Here is a 27,464-nt window from a genome sequence, read left to right on the forward strand (position 1 = left end):
TAGAAGAGACTTAAAAAGTAAAAAATCTTACCCACCCCAAACTTTTGAACAGTAGTTTATGAATCCAGTAGTTAATGAAGTTCCATTTAATGCCATCACTTTAAAATGTTATTGCCAAAGCATTTTTGTATACTTACACACAGTTACATTTGTAACATTTGTTGTTTTTAGAATGTCAGTGTCACAACGTTACACTTCCTGTCTGCACTGCGGTGAGTGTTCTAAAAAATGTATTCTGTTTGTGTGAATACTGTGTATATAGTGCATTTTGTTGCCATAGTGAATTCTCCTGTAACCACCGTATTATACCGTGACCTTTGTGTTAAAGGGTGAAGTGAGAGTGGAGGAACCAGACCCCGACGGCCCGTGTGGATGCCCACTGTATCACTGCAGTAAGACTCAAACAAACACTCACACACTCCAAATGCCTCACTATTCAATCAAACTGAAACGTGTTTATGTGTCTCTGTGTGTATGTGTGTGTGTAGAGAAGGCAGACGTCTGTCTGTTTCAGGGTGTGACGATATTGAACCCGGGCCAGTCTATGGTGCAATACTTTGAGGGGGAGCTGTGTTACACTGTTCAGTGCCTCACACATAAAGACCCCAGCACTGGGTTCTATGCCATGGAGGTCACCACTGCCAACTGCTCTGAGAAGTGTGAACCTGTAAGTCACATGACTAATTCAGCTTTCAATATATGTATTAACAGATACTTCCCCATGTATTAAAAGTTGCATGATTTTCCATTAAATTTATGAACATTTAAAAGGCACATATCATGAAAGACAAAAACAAATAGCTCTTTTAATTAAAATATTTCAGTGTACAAATATAGACTTAGGTTAGTAAATCATAACAGAGGTGATCTACGTATAGATGTCTTAGAGAGACAGTGGAAGACAGTCATGTAAAATTAAATTATATTGGATTCAGAAGTGAAGATTATGGCCCATTTTTTATTTATATACTATATTATATTATATGTACATTATTACATTATTTTCCCAATATTATGTGAATTTTTTTGTATTTATTTTTTTCTTAAATATTTTTTTATGTTTTGTTTTATATTTTTGTTACTACAGCATCAGGTTTATGTCCCATCATCTGATCCACATGTGTGCTGTGGCTCCTGCAAAAACATCTCATGCTCATATCCCAGTGAAAACGGGACTACAGAAGTATTTATGGTAATCTGCACTCACCGTCTGGTACTTTTTGTTAACCTTGTAAAGCCTGAGATATGAAATCATAGTCAGAAAAATCTAGTTTTTTGAAATGGACCAGTTTATTGAACCTTTAGACAAAGTATTCAAAACAAATCTATATGCATATATGTTTTTTGTTGAGTATCATATTTGAAACATCAGGCTTTTATGGCACATATGATAGAGGAGAATATGGAGCTTATTCTCGAGGAGGAAAAAACACCTCAATTTTATTCAGGAGTAAAAATGTGCAATTTGGTACAGTTGCTGATATTCATATGACCAAAAAAAAAAGAGAAAGAAATGCAGCTTGTAATGTGAATCAGTGAGATCTTTATAACAGTACAGCAGACTACTCTCATAAATTGCATATAAATATTAGTTGTCACTCTATATCTTGCAATAATATGTCTTATTGGATAATATTTAAATGCTTAGTTTTATGATCATATAAAATACAAAGATAATTGACATATGTACAAATAAACATTCCTCAAAAGGCTGATATGAATTTTTGATACATTTAAACATGATTTGTCTGAAAAATTATGAACCTAAGTTACTTCAGTCCAGTAAGTTTTCATCTTGAAATATTACTACAATCTAAAAGTTATTTTTATGTTAACTTTATAACAATGAGTAAAGATTTCACAGCAAAAAGACACGTGAACCCTGAAGAGGAACGTTTTTACAATTATATACTAAAGATCCTTTTACTTGCTAAAAAAGTATAAACTATATACAGATTTGATCATGTTGATAATTTAGAGTCCATAGAAATTTGCATATTAAAGGGGTCATATGATGTTGCCAAAAAGAACATTATTTTGTGTATTTGGTGTAATGAAATGTGTTTATGCGGTTTAAGGTTCAAAAAACACATTATTTTCCACATACTGTACATTATTGTTTCTCCTCTATGCCCCGCCTTTCTGAAACGCGTCGATTTTTACAAAGCTCATTGATCCAGTAGGCTGTATAGGGTTAATGTAATCCTAAACTTATCCTTGAAACAAAACTTTCTGCATTTAAAAAAAAAACATTATTCACTGTATTTGTGAACATTTTCCTCTTTAAGGGATGTGCACAAATGGATGTCAGATATGCTGGGGGCATTTTTCAGCAAATTTATCCACAAAAGTATTGCTACTAGGTCAAAAACATGTATGTTGATGTGGTTTGCAGGCAGGAAGCTCATGGGTGGCTAACTGCACACGCTTTGACTGTATGGAGACTGCGGTAGGCGCAGTAGTTCTGGCCTCTGGAGTGGTCTGTCCTCCTTTCAATGACACAGAATGTATTCAGGTCTGACTAAAATCAGTGCATTCCTTCAGCTTTTTTGTAACTGTTTGTGCTGTTATGCTTCTAACCTCAGTGCTTTGTGTTTCAGAATGGAGGCGTAGTTCAGACGTATGTGGACGGTTGCTGTAAGACATGTAAGTATGTGTGTCTGGGGCTGGCTGTGCTTTCTGGGAATGCTGGGGGCTGTTTGGAACAGCATGATGGAGAAGCAGTGCTGGGCTTTACTAGCTGCTGGTTGCGTTGTGGTTAGATGCTCCCTGTTGTCCCGGGGGAAAAATGAGTGCTGCTGTACACATCTCACAGGCCTCTTTCATTCTTTTCTTCCAGTTTCAATTTCATGTGCTTTTCCTTGTTCTCAATCCCTCAATGATTGTATATGCGGTGATCTGGGGAGAAATGTATAGATTTCAGCACAAAACAAAGTACTTACAGGGTTTTTTGTGATGAAATACTAATGAAAGCCAGATTGCTGTACTGTTGTCCTCTCTATGCGTTCTTAAATGTATCTTTGTCTTTTGTGTAATCTGTGGCTCAGGCTGGATTTTGTGCTATGGGATTGGTGTTTGTGGTTTTTAACTGCCTCTTCACAAAGCTTGGTGCTTTACGTACAGTATAAACGGGTTCAGATGAATAACTTTCGCAAAGCTTGAAAGCTTGAACTTCATTGGTAAAGCAATCAGACTCACTATGTACAGTAATAACTTGTGTCTGAGTTATTAAAATGGGTTTTTCAGTGGCACATGGTTCAGTTTTTGATTAATGACATCAAATGATGATATTTATGCAAAATCTGGGTTCTCACAGTACAAATAATACAATAAAATCTCACAATAAAATCTAAAAACAAGTTACAGAAACATAATGTACATTTTCGTAGTCAATATGAAATTCTGCTTGTGTTTAGCTTGACATTTTGTGTGAATTCGTTGTTAAATGATTTTTAAAAATCCTTTTCCAGTTGTCTTTAATAACTACTAGAAAAATCATTGAAAAGTCATGGGAATTAATAGGTTAAAAGGTGTGGGAACCCTATATTTTGCACAGTAATTAATTGAAATGCACAAAAACAAATATTTACCAAATATTTGAGCATTTATTGGCTTGAGTTGCATCTCATAAAAGCGTGAGCCTAAGTAAATCGATATATTGGTCTATCACTAATAATATCAAGAACATTTTAAACGTTTTTTGGGGTCAGTAAAAGTTTTTGCAAGATTCTCACCAAGGTTGCATTTATTTGATCAAAAAATACAGTAAAACAGTAATATTGTGAAATATTGTTACATTTGAGAATAACTGTTTTTTTTATTTTAAGATAATGGAAAATATAATTTATGATGAACACATGATCCTTCAGAAATCATTCTAATATGCTGATTTGCTGCTCAAAAAACATTGATTAATATCTATTGATTAATAGAAAGTAAAACACAGCATTTATTTGAAATATAAATCTTTTGTAACATTATGAATGTCTTTACTATTACTTTTGATCAATTTAATGCATCCTTGCTGAATAAAAGTATTAATTTCTTAAAAAAAAACAAAAAAAAAAAACTTCTTACTGACCCCAAAACTTTTGAATAGTCGTGTATGTATTTTGTGCATTACTTTAAAACCAAGGAAAGCACACTGGAAAATGCCGCTTGAATCTGTTCTTAATAAAGTCTTCGATAAGAGCCAGTGGTCTTGATTACATTGGCATGGCATGCTAGAGGGATTCAGGGGTGATTTTGAGGAAAAACTCAACATGTCTGGCATGTGCCTTTGCTGGCTATATTTGCTTCCAACAAACTGGTATGTATTTTTGTGTAAGCGGTGGGTCTGTACATCTTTTTACGCTTGAGGGCACTTGAGGGCACAGGTTTGTGTGTGTTCGCATTGGTTTGGGGGCTCTTGCGTTTGTGCTGCGTGCTGGAAGCTTTACAAGCGACTTCAACCAAAGAGTTTGTTATCGACTTGTGAGTTTGTGAACCTGCCCCTGTGTGTTTCTCAGGTGCTGGACTTGGTTTGTTGCCTTTTTCCGTTAGTCCAGTAACACCCACTGCTAGTACTAACTGTGATACAGGTACTCACTCATCTACTGAATTAACTTGATCTGTCTCTCATAACATTGTGTGTTTTGAAGAACATATTTGACACTTATCTCTTTCAGTCTTGCCGTTATTTTCTTTTAGTTTGAGTAACCTGATTAAGTGTGTGAGACATTTGGCCTGTAATAGAAATTCTGTCATTATTTACCCTGCTGTTTCAAACCCTTACACTATTTTTTTTTTCTGTGAAAAACAAAATTAGTTTGGAAGAATGTTCATACTGTGGCTGCAAAAAAACGTATTTTTTATGAAATATATTTATTTTTTATTTTATTATATTTTCTTATTAAAATAGGCTTCAATTTTTTTCATTTGATTTTACTAAAAAAAAGTCTTATTGCACTGAAATGTAATCAACTTTTTTATTTAGGGGGAGGGGTCTTGACAACATAATGAACTATAATGAAATATCATTGTATGGGAGAACAATGGCAGAATTGTGATTTTTATTAACTGTTCCTTTAATACTCACACATGAACATCTGTATAACATTCAAACACAGACACAACTGTGTTGCAAACACACTCATCCGCTGTCACTCCCACCATATCAAACACATAGCTGTGAAGTCTTGATTTATTTTCTGTTGAAACCCCCGATAAATCTTCAAAACCTGTGCTCCATTTCAACCCCCAGAATCTCTGTCAAAATTAATGAACCTGAAATTTATAATACTCACACTGCCCTCAAAAGAGTTGAATGCCTTTCATTTTATCATTGTTATTCAAACAAAAATTAGATTATTATGGGTGAAAAGTTCAGTTCTCAATGGTGCCACTTGATCAATGTCAGACAAATGTCACCATGGTAACTAACATGTCAATCAAGCAGAGCCCCCAAGGTGCAGCAATAATAGTCACTGAGCCTGTTAATGTGTGTGTGTGTGTGTGTGTGTGTGTGTTTGACTCATTGTTATAGCCACATTTAAAAAGATTAAACTGTACTTGGTTTAGCTGTCAAAGCAGACCTCAGCTGACTACGTATCATAGATGAATTTTGTGAAAATTGCGAAAATGCCCTACCAAACATCGTTAAGCTCTTTTACATGTATTTTATTTTTTAATAATGTTATGGAACAAAATACTACATATATTGTAAAGTGCTGTATGAGTATGTTTAAAGTCAACATGAAAATGTCTTATTGCATGTTCCTGATCTTATTGCACATTCTTCCATATATATGTATAGTAGGTATATGCAACCCTTTCTGAAATCAGGCCAATAATTATATTTGACTATTTTTTATAATGTAGTACCAGTTAATGTAAGGTTACAGCAGTAATAGGAAATAATAATAGTCAAATCCAGATGGATAAAAATGTCCTGTTGACATGTTTTCTAATTTTATTTTTTATTTAATACATTTTAAATGTAATTTTTTTTAAATGTAATACTTTTTCATATTTTTTTCTTCAACAGTGTCCCATTACAGTAGTTAATTGGCTTCTAAATATTGTTTGAAGTTGACTTAAAACAAATAATGTCATGTTTGTGTTTATTTGTAAGTCTCATAGTTTCTGTGTGTGTGTGTGTGTGTGTGTGTAGGCAAAGAAGATGGTAAAACCTGTAAGAGAGTCGCCATCAGGACCACCATCAGAAAAGATGACTGTAGAAGTAACGCACCTGTAAGTGTGAAAGAACACCATGAACACTACGAGCACTATGATCCTTATTGTTACAGCTATACATTCTGTTCTTTTCTAATTTATTCTAGTTTTGTTGTATTTTGTATTTGGGACTATTCTGTTCTGTTCTATTTTTGTTATGTATGAAATACAGCAGAATAGCGTCATCTCTCTTTATTTTTCTCTTCAGGTGACTGTGTACTCATGTGATGGAAAATGTCCATCTGCCACCATCTTCAACTTTAACATTAACAGTCATGCACGTTTCTGCAAGTGCTGCCGTGAGAACGGCCTCCAAAACCGTATCATTCAGCTGTACTGCACTCGAAATGCCACTACGGTGGACTATTACTACCAGGAGCCGATGGACTGCTCATGCCAGTGGAACTGATTCCTTGCGGACTGTGTGCAGTAAAGTTAAGATCTCAGTGAGAGCACTAGCTTGACGCAGACAGGCCCGACTTCGACTGCATATACAGTACAGTATCTGTAAAACCGCAAACTACTAACACCATCGCTGTATCTGTTGTGTCTTTGATATCTGTAATTTATCTGCAAGTACAGTAGGTTAATCAAACATTTATTCAAATAAGAACAACAAACTGCTGTTAAATTGGTGTATTGTTTAGATTTTAGTATTAACATTTGCTAAATGATGAAATTACATGGGGAAGAGTATTATTAGAATCAATATTTAGTATTTAACATTTTAAATACATTTATACATTTTAAAATCTTAACTTTTAACCAGATGCTTTATTTAAATGGCAACTTTGTGCTTTTTCTAACAAAAAATGCATTTCTTATTAATTTTTTTAATTACAGAGAAAATAAACAAGCCAGTCTCAAGCCCCGATCACATCATGATAAAGATATCTATAACGATAACTATAATAGCGTCCACACCAACACACATTTTAACATTATGTTTATTATAAGCACGCTTTGCATTTTTGTCATCTGCCATCTAAATGCTAAAGCTCTTCAAAACAGCATGGAGTCTGACTGGCTGTCAATCAATGTTTTTATCGTTCATCATTCTGCAACGATGTTGTTTCTCTGTGCCGTTAGCGTTATAGCTGTGGTGTGGATTGTAGAACAATTTTATTGTTACAGTTTTCGTCCTTTGTGTAAACAGGCCTTTAAGTAGGCATTTGATATTTAAAGAGAAATCCCACACAGTTGCTTGACAGGCGCATCCATCACTCACTAGTTGTGTTGGCACTTTTAGTGTGCTCTGTCTGTGTCTAAGCTGTCTGTAAAAAACATGACGTGATGAACTTGAATTTCCATACTATAGCCATAATGCCAAAAATATGATTTCTGCTGCAAGTGAACTGAATTGTATAAGCTTAGCATATACTAAACTACCTATAAACCTGCATGTTATTGTCACTGTTTTTTAAAAAAAAAAAATAAAAATGCAAAAAACTATTTTTTCCATATGCACTGAGCAAATCAATCATTTAATTGATTTACCAAGCTATTTTGTAATATTCCATTCAATTAGCCACAGATTAGTATTCAGCAGAAACGAATTATTTAGAAAACAAACTCAAATGAATAAAACTGCAGAAAAACAATTGGCATCTTGGCATCCATCACCGGAAGTGTAGCATCTTCACCCTGATCTAATTCCAGCAGTGATTTATTAACTAGATCAGCCCACGCATGACTTGAGTTATATCCTGCTGAGTTGTGTTTTGCTTTCAAGTCAGGTGATTAAAATGTTGGAGAAGTTCATCTCCTCCCTCGCGAACATCTGCTGAATCAGAATTCAAAGGAACGTTGCGAGTTCAATACAGTGAACTCTCAATTTCCACAGAAAATAACATTGACTTATTGACTTTATTTGTTAAAGCAGCAGTGCATCGAAGCAGTGATATAAACATTAAAATACCCACTTCGAAAATAGAAATTTTACAAAGCTTTATCGCTCAAATAACATTAATGTAAGTTCTTTAACAAACATTTTAGCAAATTTTTGCTTTTACATTTGCCCGTGTAGTACTGTATTACAACTTGCATTGACTCTGAAGCATTCCAAACATTACATAATGTGTGTTAATGACTTATTCTTGAGAGCTAATATAAATAGTTTTGAGTTTTATTCTCAGTGGGTGATGTAATACATGTAGGAGTGCGGGATTTTATTCTCTTTAACTTTTAACGTAACTCCGCGATTGACCCTGCATGATTCTCATGTGCTTTTTTGTCGTCTTGACGACCTGTACTTATTTTGATTAGGTACAAAAAGAAAACATGGGGTGGATCAGAGGCTATCTGATCTGAATGAATGAGACGCAGCTGCTTTCGGGAGGAGATTTGGTTGAATCCTCCAGTGTGGGGTTTGTAATGTTGTAAGATGCTGGCATGGGCATCTGGATGGCAAGGGAGGCGTGTCCTCAAGGAATGTGGGGTATTTTTTTGTGTAAACTGAACTTAGCTAAATTCTTTGCTCTAAGATGCCACGGAGTGCTCTTATGACCACAAAGACTGTTTTAGGATGCTGCTGAAGTTTGACTGACCATACTATTACAGTGCAAGCTGCAAGGCTACAGACCTTAGTGTTTTGGTTTAAGGATATGGTGTCGTCTATGGACACTGGAATTATGGGATGGAGCTCCATGGACAACGTTCTGGCATTGTTTTGGCAACTACTGCACTTCTTTCAGGTAATAATTTATTCAAACTGTTATTGGATAGCATCATCTTCAAGTTAAGGAAAATGCATCTGCTGTAAATTACAGAAAGATATATGGCTTTCTGAGAGTTAAAGAGTTGCTGTTTGTGTTAGAAACGTTCTAAGCTGTAATAGTTTTTTAGAAAACTTGAACATGAAATCAAAATTGGCCCTGTTTGCTTTCTTAATAAATGTTCCTGTGCCATTATTCATTAATGCATGTTATTCCAAAGAGAAGATGTTTGTCTTTGCAATCTTTTATCACAATCTAATAACTTGCTTCGCATCTGAAATGCCTTTCCTTTTCGGCTGACGTCATCTAGGCCACAAATAATGTTAATTATTTGCCAATTATTTTGGTCATTGTTTTAAGCAATGCAGCCTAATTCTAGGCTGAAAAAGTGGCAAATAACAGTAATGTAATAATACTTTTTATAACTGGGATGCAAGTCCCTTTTCCATTTTTATCATCGAAATGCGTCACTCAGAAATGCAATACATGCAGAAGTTGTTTGCGAACATCATTTCATGTTGACCTTAAGGATAGCAGTCATATGAAATTAGTAATATTAAAGCTTGATATAAAAAGCTTGATCTGCCCTCAACCCTATGGATTTTTCTTTCCTCTTGTTGTCCTGCAGGCTTTCAGCCTTCCATGTTCCAGAAGTCCATCCTCTGTCCATGTGCAGGTGGCGTTTCAGTGTTTTCCATCTCTGACAGATCATTTTTACACAATTTTATTGGGAAACAAGGTGCGAAGCAAACACCATCCCTCTTACATGCTCACACACTCTTAAAATTAAAGGTTCTTTACTGGCATTGATGGTCCCGTGAAGAATTTTTAACATCTGTGGAACCTTTCCATTGGACAAATGTTTTATTTAAAGTTTCCATTGGCCAAAAAAAGGTTCTTTAGATCAGTGGTTCCCAACCCTGGTCCTGGAGGCACCCCAACACTGCATGTTTTGCATGTCTCCTTAATCAAACACACCTGATTCAGGTCATCAGCTCATTAGTAGAAACTACAAGACCTGAAATTGGTGTGTCAGAGAAAGGAGACATGCAAAATGTGCAGTGTTGGGGTGCCTCCAGGACCAGGGTTGGGAACCACTGCTTTAGATTATCAAAATGTTCTTCACACTAAGGAAAATGGTTCTTTTAAGAAATTTCCCTGAAAGATTCTTTGGGGAACCCAGAATGGTTCTTCTATGTTATCTCTGTGAAAACACCCTTTTGGAACCTTTACTTTTAAGAGTGTGCATTGATAATATGTTTGATTAATTGAGCCTCTCCCCCTCTGTCAGCTGTTGAGCAGTACTACAGTGTGTGAAGATGTGTATGAGTGTGTGATGGAGTTCAGAGCACCACAAGTGTCTAAGAAGCTGGAATTCAGTCTGCAATCATACAGTGACACAGAACTACTGGATGCCAAGACTTTCCACCTTGGTAACGCTGAAGACAGAAGCTCAAACTACACAAATGCACATATTGTTTTGTTTAATTAAGTATAATTATATTCTTTGTTATTGAGATTCTGACTGTGTTTTAATAATCTTTTTGCTCTGTTATTGTTAGTTCCTCTCATGACATCCTCTTTACGCTTGGATGTCTCATCTACGACTGCCGTGTTCAGCTGGCCTACATTAGATGATGGAGATGTCTTGGATGTGTGTTTGGATGAGCAGTGTTGGGTTGCTTCCCATTTTCAGCCATTCCACCAGGTGACAGGCTTACAGCCTGGACATCCTTACAATGTCAGTGTGGCAAAGAAAACATTCGTCCCTCATCTCCAAGTTAATGTTACACAAAGCTTGCAGCTGGCCATAAAGTCAGGTATGTGCACAAACACATATGCTGAATAGTGTTGTTTTGTGTTGAGTTGTTTATGTTCCTCTCAAGTTGCTTTGAATAAAAGCATCTGCTAAATATGTAAATGTCTCAAAAGTAAAGTTAAGTCGAACCAAAAAGGCTTTTATTGGGCTTGGTGCCATAGGAGAAGCTTTTAAAGTTCCTCAAATAAATGTTTATTCTCCAATTATTTAGAAAATTACAACATTTATGAGATTTGAGAATTTTAGTCAATAACAACTTAATTTCAATCTATTTCTCACACAAAAACAATTGTATGAATTTAGAAGACTTGGAATATAGTGCATATGGACTACTTTTATGGTGCAGCTTTGTAAGTTTTTTGAGAATGTAATTCTATGTATCACAATAAAGACACATGGACACGCTGACAGGGTCTAAAACTAATTCTAAAACTATTAAAAATAATTTGTATTAACTGAAATTCATTTAAAATCAAATTAAATATAAATATTAGATGGAAACACTTAAACGGAAAACTGAAAATTAGAAATGCCTGCACTTAACAAAAATAAGTTGAAGTACAAAAATGACTAAAACTGAAATAAACAATAAATAAAGCGAAATAGAAATACTGAAACAAAACCAATAAAAATGACAAAAGCACATAACAATATTATTAAAAGTTAAACTAACATTAAAACTGAAAATATAATAAATTAAAGCTATAAATCAAAATATTAATAAAATAAAAAGTTATGTTTTTGTCTTTTTTTTGACAATATAAATCATCATTCACTTTTGTTGTATGAAAAAGTGTAGCTTGGAGATCTGCTTTTGTGTAATCTCCTTTTATTCTCCTAAAAAAATTTTGAAAAAATCTTTCTGATTTAGAATGACAAACGCTTCAAGAAGATGAAAACGTGTGTGTATAGTTTAAGAACACTGATGTTGTGACTTCCTCCTGCAGGTCAGTGTCCCGTTGGCTGGCTTGCTGGATGGAGCTGTTATAAGGTGAGCCCAAGGTTCATGTCATGGTCTGGAGCAAAGCAAGCGTGTGAAAGATCAACCCCAGGGTCACATCTGGCCAACATAAAGACAGATTCAGAGTTTCTGTCCATCATATCCTTCTTAGAGTCCTATAACCACCTTCTGCTGTTGTGGACCGCTTTGAATGATCGTGAGGTACATGGCAAACACACAGACACTGTTTGAATTATTTTTTGTTGCATACTGAAACTTTAAAAAAAAGAGTATGCAGTATATAGTATACTAGTATTCCATTCAGTGTTTCTAATATCCACAGACAGAAGGTGACTTCCGCTGGTTTGATGGCTCTACCTACAACTTAAATATTGAGATGACATCATCGCTTGCACCCAATCAAACGGGCTGTGTTGCAATGCAGAAGAATGCGACTGGAGCAGGATACTTCTTCACTGCTTTCCTGTGTTACCTGCAGCTTCCCTACATATGTCAAGAAGAGTGTGAGTGAAGAAGAGAGATACAGAGTGTGGTTACTTTCACTGCGATAAGGGGGATTTGATTTACACAAGCAGGACATGTTCCTCGATCAACATCCACTGTTGTTCCTGGAAAAAGAGGTTGGGTTGAAGTCAGGATTGATTGTGTTGATAGGAATGTTGTTCCTGGACCAACAAAGCATGTTGATCCAGGAATATGTCCTGTTTTGATAAATCATAATGTTGGATAATAAGCATTGCTTGGTCAGGACTGAGCATTTTCAGAGAAATGGCCTGAGGAAAACTGTATTGCTCAGAGGTTAATCTTTTATCGCTTTGTTTCTGTCCTATCCTTCTTAGAGTCCTATAACCACCTTCTGCTGTTGTGGACCGCTTTGAATGATCGTGAGGTACATGGCAAACACACAGACACTGTTTGAATTATTTTTTGTTGCATACTGAAACTTTTAAAAAATAGTATGCAGTATATAGTATACTAGTATTCCATTCAGTGTTTCTAATATCCACAGACAGAAGGTGACTTCCGCTGGTTTGATGGCTCTACCTACAACTTAAATATTGAAATGACATCATCGCTTGCACCCAATCAAACGGGCTGTGTTGCAATGCAGAAGAATGCGACTGGAGCAGGATACTTCTTCACTGCTTTCCTGTGTTACCTGCAGCTTCCCTACATATGTCAAGAAGAGTGTGAGTGAAGAAGAGAGATACAGAGTGTGGTTACTTTCACTGCGATAAGGGGGATTTGATTTACACAAGCAGGACATGTTCCTCGATCAACATCCACTGTTGTTCCTGGAAAAAGAGGTTGGGTTGAAGTCAGGATTGATTGTGTTGATAGGAATGTTGTTCCTGGACCAACAAAGCATGTTGATCCAGGAATATGTCCTGTTTTGATAAATCATAATGTTGGATAATAAGCATTGCTTGGTCAGGACTGAGCATTTTCAGAGAAATGGCCTGAGGAAAACTGTATTGCTCAGAGGTTAATCTTTTATCGCTTTTGGAGTTTTCAAAGTATAAAGTTTGTCTCTGATGTTTCTCTTAAACGTAATTAGCAAAAATGAAAGTAGACTCAAATGAGACAAATGTTGACCCAATAAAAATATAGAGGCATAAAACTATAAAAACATTAATTGAAATAAAGCTTATATAAAATAAAATATAAATATTACATGAAAAAAAAAACTTAAAAGAAAATTAGAAATGAGCTGAAATAAGTTAAGTACTAAAATGAAATAAAAATAAAGCTAAATTAATATAAATTACAAACAAAAAACAAGAACTAAAAATTATAAAAGCACATAATAAAATTACTAAAACTTAAACTGTGAAAGGTAATTCAAAGTATTAATAAAATAAAAATTCAATGAAATTACAGTGATGTAAATAGCATAGCTCAGATAATTTGATTTTACAAGATTTGGATGAGAAATTTTTGATTGTAGGCTTTGGTATCTTGACAAATCTGAGCATATTTTGAGACTGTTGAGATCTTTTCTGAAATTCTAGAAAATATACATGAGATTACTGGGATCATTTTCTCTGGAGACTAAAAGGGATGAAAAATTGTCATCATTTACTGACCCTCATGTTATTCCAAACCTGTATGAATTTCTTTATTCTTTTGAACATAGAAGAAGATATTTTGAAGAACAGTGGTAACCAAACAGTTGCTGGTAGCCACTGACTTCCATAGTATTTTTGAGAAAAAATTGAGAAGCAGCAGGCCAAAAGGGCACCTTCAGCCCATCTCTGAGTCTGACTTTTGCAGCATGGACTGCTGGGTAATAGTACACTGTGATGTCTGCACCAAAGGGGCCACTTGTAAGGACACTTCTAAAAATTAAAATCACACATGGTTTTGTGTGCTTTCACAGATCACCACAAGACCACCGGTCCACATGAAATGTGCCATTTGGAGGCTCTTAGTCTCCATTTTCTCTCTATTTATTTGAATTGCTGTCTAACAGAAATATTTGAGATCTTAAGATTTCATTTGAGAGTTTCTTTTAGATTAACTGTGTCTCTGTTGCAGTATTGCAGAGCAGCAGTAAATTGCTGGATCTGGAGAGTGTGTGCGAGACTGAAGCAGCATTTATCTGGTCGAATGAATCTCACCTGGACTTATCTGCTGGTTTTACTCTTGCTCTACAATCAGAAGATGAATCAAAGGATGAAACCGTCTCACATATTGCACTCACAAACACTCAAGACAGAGTGAGAGTTCAAGATCTCTCTCCTGGCCACATCTATCATTTCTCACTGGTTCTTACGCGCCCCAGGGGGGCGTCTCAGACACTTGGACCTATTTTTATTGTCGATACAAGTAAGTCTCTATATCTATAGAACAAACACACATTAAAGGGGTCATATGATGTTGCTAAAAAGAACATTATTTGGTGTATTTGGTGTAATGAAATGTGTTTATGCGGTTTAAGGTTTCTCCTCTATGCCCCTCCTTTCTGACACGCGTTGATTTTTACAAAGCTCATCGTTCTGAAAAGCGAGATGTGCTTGGCGGCAGCAACAATACTACAGCGAGAATAAAAGTTATGCTTTCTTTCTTTGCGTGAACATTTGGGCGGTGTTATGCAAATCTTCCCACATAGTGACGTAGGTATGTGGGGGTGTGTTAGAACGAGCCGTTTTAGGTAGGCGTGGTTGACTCTTAACTTTTATAAAGAATATCTCTTTGGATTTGAGACTTTAGTCTTTGCAACTTTACAGATCTTCTTTATGCACCAAGAGCTTGTAACACTCCAAAGAGAAAGGAAAAATTGAAATCGCATCATATGACCCCTTTAAATGAATAGTTTACGCAAAAATGAACTGTTTTTGTAATGTTGCAGAGCCAAATCCTCCTCAGAATCTTACAGTGACAGCTGTCACATCCAATCAAATTGCATTGTGTTGGACTGCTCCTGATTCTACCCATAACGCTCAGTTTGAGCACTTCATCTTGCACTGGGCGGATCTAGCCTCTGGCAGAGGCCATGCCATTCGCTTGGACAAGATGAATCAGAGCGCTGTGATTGGAGGGTTGAAGGCGTGTCATGCTCACAGGATCACAGTTTTGTCTGTCACAGCTCAAGGTGTGGAAAGCTCTAACAGTATGTCCGTGACTGTTATCACAGGTATATTTTGCAACACATTAAGTGTGTAGGAGATATTGAGGGGTGAAATCACTTTTGTGTGCAGTATTTCTGTCCAAAGCCATATTTCTTGTCAACATCCCAGCTAATAGGAAATGTTTTCAGAACTGGCAAACGATATTGCAGTAATGGAACATTTGTTCAAAGTATCTGGTCTCTAATAATGTTCTCTAAACATCAGCACAAAAATATTATTAATTGATCATTCATGGAACACTTTTTCCTGAAACGTTTTAGTTGGAAGTTTGTTTAATATTTTACTTTTTAAATTTTTTTTTACTACTTTTATTAGTAAAAGTAACTTGTTTAAAATATTTCTTCTTGTTCAGAGAACGTTCAAAAGTAACATTTCCATAATGTTTGCAAAATGATGAAATGGAATGTTCCCTTAATGTTCCAAAGTTTGCATAACAGTGAAAAAACATTTTTAAAAAACTGGACGTTCTGTCCAGAGAAAATTCAGAAATAATGTTTTTATAACTTAATGGGAATGTAGCAAAACAATCTTAAAACATATTTTTGTTAGCTGGGATACTGTACCTATTTTAATATTTAGAGTACCTTTGTTGTTACCTAATGCTTGCTTAATACTTTATCTAATGTTATTTGATGCAATTAAAAAAATTAATAACATTAATATTAACCCTACATAACACTATTTTAACACTAATATTAAATGTAATCTTTTGCAAAAATCAAACTATCAATTTTTACATGGTACTTTATAATGTTGTGATGCCGTAGTTCACTTGACAAACAATTGATTCGTAGTGTTTTATTTTTAATGTATTTAGAATAGTGTATAGAATTTTAATATTAGCCATTTATCAGAATCAGCCAAAATGTAAATAAAAAAAAAATAAATAATAAAAAAAAAAGAAAGAGAAAAAAGGTGCATCCCTAAATTTGGCAAATTTCAGTTATACCTTTTGCTAATTGCCCATGCACATTATGATCAGCACTAATTTTTCCATCTAATTGGCATAATTATTTATTTAGTTATTTTTAATACTGAATGCGGTGCTAAAACAATGTAGATGCTTATAAAATAAACAGATGCTCTTAAATTCTCCCCTAAATTAGGTTTCAATCATTTGGGTTTTCACTTGCCCGGTTATTGAGATCCACATAGATGTTTTGTGTGTTGATGTGTGTGTGTGTGTGTGTGTGTTTCAGAGGTCAGTCCTCCACGCAGGATCTCAGTTAATGCTGTGGGTCTGGAGAACATGACTGTGTGCTGGTGGCCTTCACTGGACGAGGAGTTGATGAATATTACATCCGGCTCCGCCCACAAACAAATCAGGCTCAAACTAGAGAATTCTGGATAAATGGCTCCACATGCATCTCTCTAATTACAGCTCAAACCAGGTGGGACATATGAAGTGGGCGTGGCTGCAGTGAAGGGCAGAAACATGAGCGTAGTGACAACCATACAACAGACTCATGATTCGTTTCTGTTTTTATCTTACGTTTCCCCCACTATGCCTCTTTCTCAATCTACAAAATGTATTTTTGATTCTTCTTTCAGAACCTGATAGCATCCAGATAGCTGTCCCATACACAGTTGGCACACACTCTGTGGAGCTCTTTGTGCAGATGCCTAGAAACAGCATTTATGACGGCGTCACCATTACTTACCAGAATAATCGATCCTGGACGCCAGAGTCCAAAGACAGCACCAAACTGTTAGTCAGCGACCTGAGTCCAGGGACGCAGTATGACTTTAATGTGTTTGTGACCAGCAGAGACACAAGCAGTGAAGGTTTTGCTCTGCCACCTGTGAGGACCTGTGAGAAAACATTTAAGTAACTTAAACAAGTACTCAACCAGGCAAAAGTTTGGAAACTTTGGGAAGATTTTTATTTTTTATGTTTTTGAAAAACGTCTCTTATGTTCACCAAGGCTGCATAAGAGACTTCTTACAAACATGTTTAAAAATCTTAATGATTCCAAACTTTGACCGCCAATGTTTGCTCAGTTGAAATACTAGCATAATGAGTATTCTACACTGCACTGTCAATTTTTCATTGACTGTATGCTGTATGATGTAAAAAATAACCCTACACTGTCTCAAGATCAAATTGCAAATTGCATCCAGATATAGTCTTGAAAATAAAAATTATTTAGCATTTTAGTCTAGTTTTGCACAATATGCATATTCAAGTATGCTGTTCCAAACATAGTCATAGAGTCCCTGGGATATAACTAGTGAAGTACTGCATTTGAATGTCTGTTTATTTATTGTCAGCTTTGGCTCCTCCCACTCATGTTCATGCTGGTGTTGTGACTGACAGCTCCATAGAGCTCCTGTGGGATGGGGCTGAGGGGGACGGCCACCATTATGAGGTGCTGTGTACGAACTGCGCTGATACTGTCATGGTACGATCCTGTGTGTGTGTGTGTGAGTACACATCCTGTGTATGATGTCTGTGTTTCTTCTTTTACACACTATAAAATGTTTTGTGTAATATCTAAATTAACTGGTTTTATTACACCAGTGAAACTCATCTTCAAGTGTCAGATCAAGTATCTGAACAAATGTAAATGTTGACCTCATACAGGGCAGCATTTGATGAAAGAAATAGATTTCCTGATGCCATTCCACCATCACTGGGATCACCATTATTATTTTAATGAAGCTAAAGTGAAAGTCAACACGAAGTCAACATTTTATGCTGTCCTTAAATAATAGATACTCAAATGAGGGGGAAATAGTTTGTTTACTACTTTGTTGTGTGTGTGTGTGTCTTTGTAGGTGCAGAAGGTAGTGGGCACTAGAGCAGTTTTTAGGGACGTGATTGCAGGAAAGCTATGCAACTTTTCAGTCCGAACCGAGAAAGAGTTTTTCAGAGACAGTCCAGCCGTGATTGTCACCATCAGAGCTGGTATACATTCACACAATCTCAACTACTTACTCAGGTTTTATTTTATTTTATAAAAAAAATAAATAAGAAATAATACTTTTATTTACTGATTATGTGACAGTGAAAAAAATGAAATCTTTTTTTTTTTTAAATGCTGATCTTTTGAACTACATTGATACATTGAAAAATCCTGGGGAAAAAAAAGACCATTTCCACAAAAATATTAAGCGTCACAACTGTTTTCAACATTGATAATAATCAGAAATGTTTCTTGAGCAACAAATCAGCATATTAGAATGATTTCTGAAGGATCATGTGACACTGAAGACTGGAGTAAATACCCATTACTTTTCAATTCGTTGTTTAAGAGCAAACAACGTGGGCTTACGTGCTGATAGAAAAATGAAAACAAAATTTCCATTGATTTTCTGGAAATCACAGTTTCGTGTGTTTCATGACCACAGGAACCTGTTATAACTTGTAAACGATAACTTTGCGTTTAATTAAGTTGAGTCTTTTTGTAGCTTCCAGTCCGGTCACCTTGTTGCCAGTGCAGAGGACATCAGCGTCTCTCAGCGTGCGCTGGAGGGCCGGCCGGGGGGTCTGTGACTCATTCATCCTGTCCATCAGAAACTCAACCTTTATCCTGCAGACCAGTCAAAGTGCGTCTGAAGACAGGTGCGGATTTAGATCAGTTATCTGCCCTGAAGATTCCTTCTTTATGTGAGAGAGGTTTGAACTGTGGTTTTCTCTCTTTTTAGAACATATGGCTTTGACAACCTGTTGCCTGGAAGTGTGTATACTGTTGAAGTGAGCAGTGTTAGCGGAGACAGGCGAAGTTTACCTGCTGCTGCAACTGTTAACACACGTGAGTGTTACTAGACTTATACATCGGTACTAAACATATTTACTCACACAAATCCACATATTAGCTCTGTTCCAGAACCTATTGCCTTGCTGAATTGCCTACATAGACAGCAGCCTTCTAAGGCAGAATGCTAGCTGAAGTCGAACCTTATAAATGACTCATTTGGAACACTCCTCTTGGGTAGCAACTCCATTAGCATCTACTTATACACGCCAAACAAACAGTGCTCTTCATGTGAAGCCAGTTCAGTAGAGTTTAATGTTAGCATGCCACTAAATTAACTCAGTACTACGGTAAACATACAAATATGTTCAAACATTGAGTAAAATAATCAATTTTAATTTCCCTGATATGTCTATGAGTAGTTTAGGTATTGAATAAAATGTTCAAAGGTTTAAAATTGTTACGAAGTTGTAATGTTTTTTAATGCTCACCAAAGCTGCATTTATTTGATAAAAATACAGCAAAAACGGTAATGTTGTGAAATATTGCAATTTAAAATAACTATTTTCTATTTAAATATATAATCTATTTTTTATTCCTGTGATGGCAAAGCTGAATTTTCAGCATCATTATTCCAGTCTTTAATAACTTTTTTTTTAAAATTATTATCAGTGTTGAAAACAGTTGTGCTGCCTAATATTAACAAACAGCATATATTTGAAGTAGACTGTAACTTTGGATCAATTAAATGCATCCTTGCTGATTAAAAGTATTAATTTCTTAAAATAAAAATCAACATTTCTCTCCACTGAGCTTATTGCAATGCATTCTGGGATTGGGTTCCCTGTGAAAGATATGTGTTGCACTTGAATTGAATCTTGATAAAATATAGAGACATGAAGATGGACACTTTTTTATTTAAGACCATGTTATAGACAAACTTCCTGACATCCTATTTAGTTTAAATTATGCTGTGTGATTTTGGAGCAGCCTGAGATATGTCTTAAATGCTGTCTATGCAGGCAGCTCACTTGAATTTGGAACACAGCTGTAAACTCCCACACATGCGCTCAAAATTGTCTTTTTATACTTCAGTTCCAGAACCTCCTGACGACCTCACTTTCATTGAACAGGAAGTGAGCAGCATGTATGTGATGTGGACACACCCACCGGGCAACGTGGATGGTTACAGGGTAGGGTGGCTTTCTGATTATCCAATCAGCATCGAGATCCACATACTGTAGGGATTTGGTTGCACGTGATAGTGTATAGGTGATGTTTGAATAGACCAGAAGGTTGAAGCAGTTATGTGGAATGAGTTATTATAAGTTTGTGTGTATTGTAAGCATGACTAGACTAGTGTTAAGGCCTTTGCACACCTGTTAAAACTTTCATACTGACCGTCTCAGCTGAAATGTAGCCTAGCAACACCCTGTAGCCCTGTGTGCTTGGGTTTCTGCCTTTCTCATAATACATGAGCGCCGATCCTTCATTATACCTCACAAAGACAAGGAAGGTATTTGAGCGTATGATGTAAAGATGCTTTTTGTGCAATGTAAAGTCCTCTGGAATAACCTGGGCTAAAGTCACTTTTCCAAGGGCAGTGGTAATGATCTTCCCACTTCCATTGTCACCCCTATTCTAGATTGGCCTTGCCAGCATCTCAGATCTTTATTGACTGAGCTACTAACACCATTTTTTTTTTTACATTTGTTTTTTTCATTTTATGCAAACTACTTTCAAAAACATGAACAAATCTTACCAACCCCAAACCTTTGAATAGAAGTCTCTTATGCTCACAAAAGCTGTTCAAAAATACAGTAAAAACAGAAATATTGTGAAATATTATTACAATTTAAAAGAACTGTTTTCTATTTTAATATATTTTAAAATATAATTTATTCCTGTGATGCAACGCTGAATTTTCATCATCAGTACTGCAGTCTTCAGCGTCACATGATCCTTCAGAAATCATTCTAATATGCTGATTTGCTGCTCAGTAACATTACTTATGGACTTTTTTTCACATTTCCGGGTTTCTCAGCAGCGGAAGTCGTCATAGTTGGGTAAACTTCTATAGTGGTGAATGGGAGACTACCACAAATATATTTTTTGCATTCTCATTTGCTCAAATAGCAAAAGAAAAAATCCACTATAGTGTTTTCACGACTTTCCAAAAAAAAGAAGAAAAAAATTGAGAGAGACGAGGTCAAATTTACCGTCCCTCCCATAGATGCTGTATTAGAAACACCCTCGCATTAGCATTAACTAGTTTTTTGTAATTTGATGCAAAGGTAATATAATACAAAGTATAGTGTTATAAATGTACATACATTTGAAAAAAAATGAAAATATAAAAATGCTGATGACCGTTGAAATGCGTCATCACAGTCTTGTGAAAAGGGTCCATTATTATCAATTTTGGAAACAGTTGTGCTGCTTCATATTTTTGTGGAAACTGTGATAAAAAAATTTTCAGGATTCTTTGATGAATAGAAAGTTCAAAAGAACTGCATTCATTTAAAAGAGAAATCTTTTGTAACATTTTAAATGTCTTTGCTGTCACTTCTGGTCAGTTTAATGCGTTCTTGCTTATTTTATTTCTATTGCTTCCTTGCTTTCTTCTCATTCGATCCTCTTTAGCTTCAATATGGCTTTGCGGGTGACCTCCCTCTGCAGCACCAGGTTAATCTCCATGGCAACAGTGTCAGGATTCATGACCTGACCCCAGGAAGTGATTACAAGTTTGAGATCCAGTCCTTCCTGGGGTCAGATTTCAGCCAGACCACATCCCACAGCATCTCAACTAGTAAGAATCTCCCAGTCATTATTTCTGAAGCAATGGCTCTTGATTTTTTTCTTAGTGATGCTTTCTACTTTTGGTCTCATTAACAAATACAGATAGAAAATACAATATACAAAAACATATTAACAATTAAGATCATTCTTGATGTTTTTCTCAACTAATTTTTTTTATTCCAGGGCCGGCAGGTGTATGTTCACGCTCCGTGTCTCACATCAACGGGACATTCACCACAGTGTCATGGGCACCAGCCACTGGGCATTTAGATTTTTATAGAGTGACGGTCAGTAACAGCTCTCACATCTGGACATTAGATGTAAGTCCACACTTGCAGGAGGTCACTGTCAGCGGCCTGTGGAACGGCTGCTCCTACAACACCACTGTCCAACGATTCAGAAGCAACATCAGTGAAACCGCCGCCACAGTCACCATACATACATGTTAGACTGTTACTCACAATGCACTTTGCACAATTAAAGGTACTAATTCCTGTAAAACAGTTTAGAACAGTTTGTATTGTCAATTAAAGGTTGAATTGAACAAGCTGAATCAATTTGAATTGATCTCAGTTCATTGAATTGAGCAAATCCAAAATGAATTGAACTGAACTGAACTGTATTGCACCAAATTGAACCTTAACTGTAAATAAAATTTAAATTCAGTGAATTGAACCAGGGTTATTTTAGCATCATTAATATACTATTATAGTGTAGTTATTATAAGTTTTGTTTTTATGTTATTTTAAGTACCGAACATTTTATTTTATTTTTTTTGTTAACAATAATAACCCTGGATTTAACTGAAAGGAATTATACCGTTAAATTCAAATAAGTTAAGTTTGGTTTGGTTCAACTGCTTTGAATTGAACTGAACCAATCCAAACGGAATCAAATTGAATTGAACCAAACTGAAATGAATCAAATCCATTTATTAATATATTTGTCACGTTTCATTGTTTATCATTTTTATTTTTTTCTATTCTAACATTTTTACGGTTTAATTTTAAACTATTTTAGTGTTAATTTCATTGCTTGTATTTTTTTTGTCAGTTGCTTGTTTACACTTAAGTGAAACTGAACCGATCTGAACCTGAATGAACTGAAATAACTTTCATTTGACCAAGCTGTACTGAACTGAATGGAATTCTTAGCATATGGCTGCCTATAAAATATACTTCTGAATGAACTGAAATAACTTTCATTTGACAAAGCTGTACTGAAATAACTTTCATTTGACCAAGCTGTACTGAACTGAATGGAATTCTTAGCATATGGCTGCCTATAAAATATACTGTATGTATGTGTTTGCATGTTTTTTTTTTATTGTGCAAAACTGAAATCTGTGTGTTTCAGTCCCTGCCAGTCCTGAGGGGTTGCGAGTGATAAGCGTGTCACCTCGTGCTTTCTCACTCCACTGGTTGGCATCACCTGGATGTGATAAGAACTACCTGGTCCAACTGCGTCCTGACCACGGCAATATCAACATCACCACCACAGCAGACAGCGGAGTCCAGGTACACTCTCCCACACACGCACACACACGCCCTGAGTCACTGCTCTCCTGCAGCCGTATGCCAGGTGTCAGGTAAAAGAGTATCTGTGTCAGCTGGGTGGAGTGTGTGGAGGAAGGTTGGAGAACAAGAGTGAAAGAGAGAGAGAAGACCGTTAATAATAGGTTTACCAGTGGTGGAGGACTAGTTTGTTTCTGATCATTGACATACCACCGATTAGTTAGCCCGTTCACCTATCCAGCAGCTCTCTCTTAGTGAGGGGCCATCATGCCATCCTGTCTGCCCCTGCTGGTTATCCTGTACGCGGGCCTCAGTAACGTTCAGGTAGGCTTTAATTGCATATTTGCATTGCATGGGTTTTGCATTACATGACATGCATTACGCAGGCTTTTTAACCATGTACCAAATTAAATAGTCAGGTTGTGCCATTCAGAATTATATTGAAATTGAATCTGAAATGATGTATGTTGTAAAAAAAAAAATTTTTTGAAGTTCTAAATAAAACAGATTATTTGAGTACATTTTACAAGAAAATACTATTTTAGCTATTCTAACCTCAGAATTTCACATTTAATTCAATATGTTACTTGCCATTTCTTTGTAATAATTTGTGAAATGTACTAGCAATTATTGAATGAAACTTGTTTCAAAGTAAATTCTACACCATTTTTTCCAGTGTAGCAAACATAATTGTTTAAATAAATAAATTAAAATGGATGGTTGTAATCAATCAAATGCCACCTATAGAATTTTTTTTATTTATATTTGATTATATTTACTCAATTTAATTTATATTAACATCAAGGAAATTAGAGACTCATTTCCCAGAATTTAATTTACCCTGAAGCTTTTAAAATGGAGCATTTTATTTTATTTTATTTTAGAATTTTTATTTTTATTTGAATTGCAATTCAGTAAATTCATCTTCCTATCATTCTAATTCAAATTCCAGTTGAACGTCGTCCAGGGTGTTTCAAATGAATTTCAATGACATGAAATGAATGATTTCAAATGAAAATTCCAACTCAGGAACTTAAAAATGACAATTTTGTAAATTCCTGCAAGATTTTCTGCAACCCTGCAAGATTGATTTCTTCTTCTAAAACACACAGACTGTGTTCTGTGAGCTGGTGAGATGGTGAGACACACAACATTAGAGGAATTCTTGAACTGGCTTGCATTTCTTAGAATGAAGGAACACAACAATACTGGCACATAAACAAAGACTTGAGTGTGTGATAAATATCACTGTGAATTGACTGGCTTGTGCAGGACTGTGTGTTTGGACAGCATTGCCATTTGACATTTTATTCTCTGAGGCATTAATATGTAGAGCGTTCATAAATGTTGCCATCACCAATCAAAAATTTATTTTTAAATCCAGATGCTTTCTGCCAATTTTCTGCATCATTTTCCATTGCCATTTACATACACCTGTGTGAACGTGAAAGTAACTTTCTTTGGGATCTTGGGACCAGCTACATTGCAAAATGGCTCAGAATAGTGAAATAAGTTTCACATACTGTCATATTTGCAGTGAAATTCATAGAAGTGTGGCTTATGCATATATACAAGTTATGTAATGCATGTAAGTTTTTGCAATCTTATCTTGTTTTACTGGTGTTGTGCAGGCTATTTTATCCTCAGATCTGATAAGACTATTGTCTTTCTGGAACAAGTGGTGTGACATCACGTACGGTAATTTAGCCTGCCGCTGTTACATTACTCAACAAACCTTGTGTTTGTGAACATGTGACAGAAGACCACAAAAGATGCTTTTGTTTTATGATATTTTGTGAGCAAATGGTTTCTGATGAAAGCATTGCCAGTAATGCACATCATTTGAGGTGCATGCAAACTCCAGAAGTTTCGCTCTCAAAAAGTGTGTTTGTGGGAGTGTCTGAGGTGCATGTATTATTAATGGGTTCTAGATGTTTTTAAGGCGGTTTGATGCATGATGGTATTTTGGGGGAATATTGCAATGTGTTTGATTAATGTGAGCCATTGTCTTCAGTCAGGCATAGCCAGTGCTATTAGAATCACATTCATATACCCGATCACATTCAAAGTGTGGTTTGTTGATTATCTTGTGCTGACATTTTGATTTTACCTGAGGTTTATTGTATAGTATATTACGCTTTGGTCTTCTCAGAAGAGACGTGACTCAGCAAGCTTTGTCATGCATTGAAAATGAGCCTTTACTGACTATATTATTTGAAAAATGATACTCCATTCAATAATATAAAATGCAGTAACTAAATCAAAATAAGCTTTTTTTATTTCTTGAAAACAAATGTATTTTTTTTTAAAACCCTGACCTTTAAGGTGCAAAACAACTCCTTCAACAAAACACATAACAACATAAGATAAGATTGCACAGGTCAGGTGCATATTTGTTTGGCATGGGTTTTGCATTACATGACATGCATTATGCAGGGTCTTTTAACAATATAAATACTAATTAAATACCAAATTGAATACTTGAGATGAGCAGGGTTGTGTGCAATTTAAAATTAAAATGGAATATTGTAATCAATGTTTGAAATGTCACCTATTAATTTTTTTATAGATTTAATATAGCCTATCATAAAAACTTCTTGTAAATATTTATTAACATTTGTACATAATTGCTAATCAGACTTTTGTCTTTTGTTTTTGGCTTTATATTATTTTTCACAAATGAAGCATTAACACAAACGAATCTTCTATGATGTCATCATTGTCACCTCAAAATGTGTCAGATTTAAGTATTTTTTAAAAAGTGCAAACCAATACAGTGCCATTTCATATGATCTAATATCTAATGTATAAAGTTGTTATAGAAAAATCTATGCAATTTATGTCTTTTAAAACTTTTTCATGACTGAAACATCAAAGGACGTATCTGTCACCATGTTGTGTTGGTTGTAGACGTGTACCCTGTATATGTATTGTGTATGTTCTGTGTTTTAGGCTCAAGTGTCCGGTGTAACCCCTGGAACATCATACACTGTGACTGTCAATGCGGTGGCTTCGTCAGGGTTCAGCTCACCTGTCAGCCGAATACTCGTCACCACTAATGAGTCCTGTAAGTCTGTGTGTTCCACTCTTAAACCACTATCCTCTTTAAATAAAAATTATGATTTCCTTGCATTATTTATGTGTATCTCCCCATAGCCCCTATATATTCCTCTAGACTTCCTCCTGAAATTTGTACCTGTTTTTGCTTAAGTAAAAATCATTAAATTATTTTCATAGACAAACAACACTCTTTAAAATAAAGGTTCCAAATGATTACCATTATGGTTTTCCCAAAGCACCTTTCAGTGAACGGTTCTTAAAAGAACCATTTTTTCTTAGTGTGAAGAACATTTTAATACTCTAGGAAACTTTTTGCACTATAAAGTACAATTGAAAGTTTCCATGGATGTTAAAAGTTCTTCATGGAACCACAGAGACCAATTAAAGTAACTACAAATGTAAGGCTGAAAATGCTATATTAGTTTTCTTTGCAGTACTATTAAGTACCATGTAAATACCATGGTACATGAATACACAACAATCATGCAGTACCATGTTATACATAAAGTACCATCTGATATCATCTCTGTACTACTGTATTGTCTTGTAAGAGTAGAACCAGTGATGAAAACCCTTTGAGATGTTGTACATGAATCCATGCATTTTGTTCCATTTGAAATGTGTATGTGTGTGTCTGTGTATATTTATGTTTGCATAATTGATGCTGATTCCAGTTAGCAGGCTTTGATCAGTCGGTATCAGATTCCCAGGGTGTTGGTTGCTCGTCCCTCTGAGAAAGGCATGATCGGGTCACGCTTTCTGATGGCTTTATATTGTTATTCTCCTAAATGGCTAACACCTCCACAACAACGGATAGCTGTTAGTGAGCCAAACGCCTTCTGAAAGACCTCTAAATTTGATAACGACCCGGATGATACAAAATCTAGGTCAAAGCAACAATATCCGTCCTGCTTCATTGCAGAAGAAGAGGATATAATAGTTTAGGGTATCAGACCGAATCAGACAATTTAAGATTTGATAAAGAACAGTTGAAACACGAGGAGCCGAATTCCACAGAGGCCCAAGACACAGGATGTTCGTAAATAAGATACTG

General features: G+C 35.6%; 3 protein-coding genes across 3 annotated transcripts in view; all 3 read left to right on the plus strand.

Annotated features, from left to right (window-relative positions):
* Positions 1 to 7,615, plus strand: part of otogl (otogelin-like) — a 37,525-nt gene extending 29,910 nt beyond the window's left edge. Inside the window, exons 47-54 of the mRNA XM_016547597.1 lie at positions 172 to 212; positions 329 to 392; positions 489 to 667; positions 1,088 to 1,192; positions 2,396 to 2,515; positions 2,601 to 2,646; positions 6,152 to 6,231; positions 6,422 to 7,615. Of these exons, the coding sequence (XP_016403083.1) occupies positions 172 to 212; positions 329 to 392; positions 489 to 667; positions 1,088 to 1,192; positions 2,396 to 2,515; positions 2,601 to 2,646; positions 6,152 to 6,231; positions 6,422 to 6,622 (836 nt within the window). The 3' untranslated portion in view covers positions 6,623 to 7,615. The remainder of the gene's footprint in view (positions 1 to 171; positions 213 to 328; positions 393 to 488; positions 668 to 1,087; positions 1,193 to 2,395; positions 2,516 to 2,600; positions 2,647 to 6,151; positions 6,232 to 6,421) is intronic.
* A 4,928-nt stretch (positions 7,616 to 12,543) lies between these two features.
* On the plus strand, positions 12,544 to 15,373 carry LOC107736106 (titin). The gene is made up of 4 exons (XM_016547606.1): positions 12,544 to 12,596; positions 12,717 to 12,897; positions 14,246 to 14,536; positions 15,060 to 15,373. The coding sequence occupies exons 2-4, from the start codon at positions 12,771 to 12,773 to the stop codon at positions 15,371 to 15,373; spliced, it is 732 nt and encodes a 243-aa protein (XP_016403092.1). The 5' UTR covers positions 12,544 to 12,596; positions 12,717 to 12,770.
* Positions 15,374 to 21,903: 6,530 nt separating this feature from the next.
* The window catches only part of LOC107736117 (protein tyrosine phosphatase receptor type Q), a 36,568-nt gene continuing 31,007 nt past the window's right edge, over positions 21,904 to 27,464 (plus strand). Inside the window, exons 1-4 of the mRNA XM_016547616.1 lie at positions 21,904 to 21,919; positions 22,020 to 22,280; positions 23,193 to 23,353; positions 26,303 to 26,417. Coding sequence (XP_016403102.1) covers positions 21,904 to 21,919; positions 22,020 to 22,280; positions 23,193 to 23,353; positions 26,303 to 26,417 — 553 coding nt within the window. The remainder of the gene's footprint in view (positions 21,920 to 22,019; positions 22,281 to 23,192; positions 23,354 to 26,302; positions 26,418 to 27,464) is intronic.

This window comes from Sinocyclocheilus rhinocerous, unplaced genomic scaffold (genome assembly GCF_001515625.1).
Source record: "Sinocyclocheilus rhinocerous isolate Xijiao unplaced genomic scaffold, SAMN03320098_v1.1 scaffold942, whole genome shotgun sequence".
Taxonomy (NCBI): domain Eukaryota; kingdom Metazoa; phylum Chordata; class Actinopteri; order Cypriniformes; family Cyprinidae; genus Sinocyclocheilus; species Sinocyclocheilus rhinocerous.

Bases quoted from the DNA above. Each gene is read 5' to 3' on its own strand.
- LOC107736106 (XM_016547606.1), top strand. From the start codon at position 12,771: ATGACATCATCGCTTGCACCCAATCAAACGGGCTGTGTTGCAATGCAG. The intron at 12,898-14,245 runs GTGAGTGAAGAA...TCTCTGTTGCAG, and splicing joins CTACATATGTCAAGAAGAGT to TATTGCAGAGCAGCAGTAAA. The intron at 14,537-15,059 runs GTAAGTCTCTAT...GTAATGTTGCAG, and splicing joins TATTTTTATTGTCGATACAA to AGCCAAATCCTCCTCAGAAT.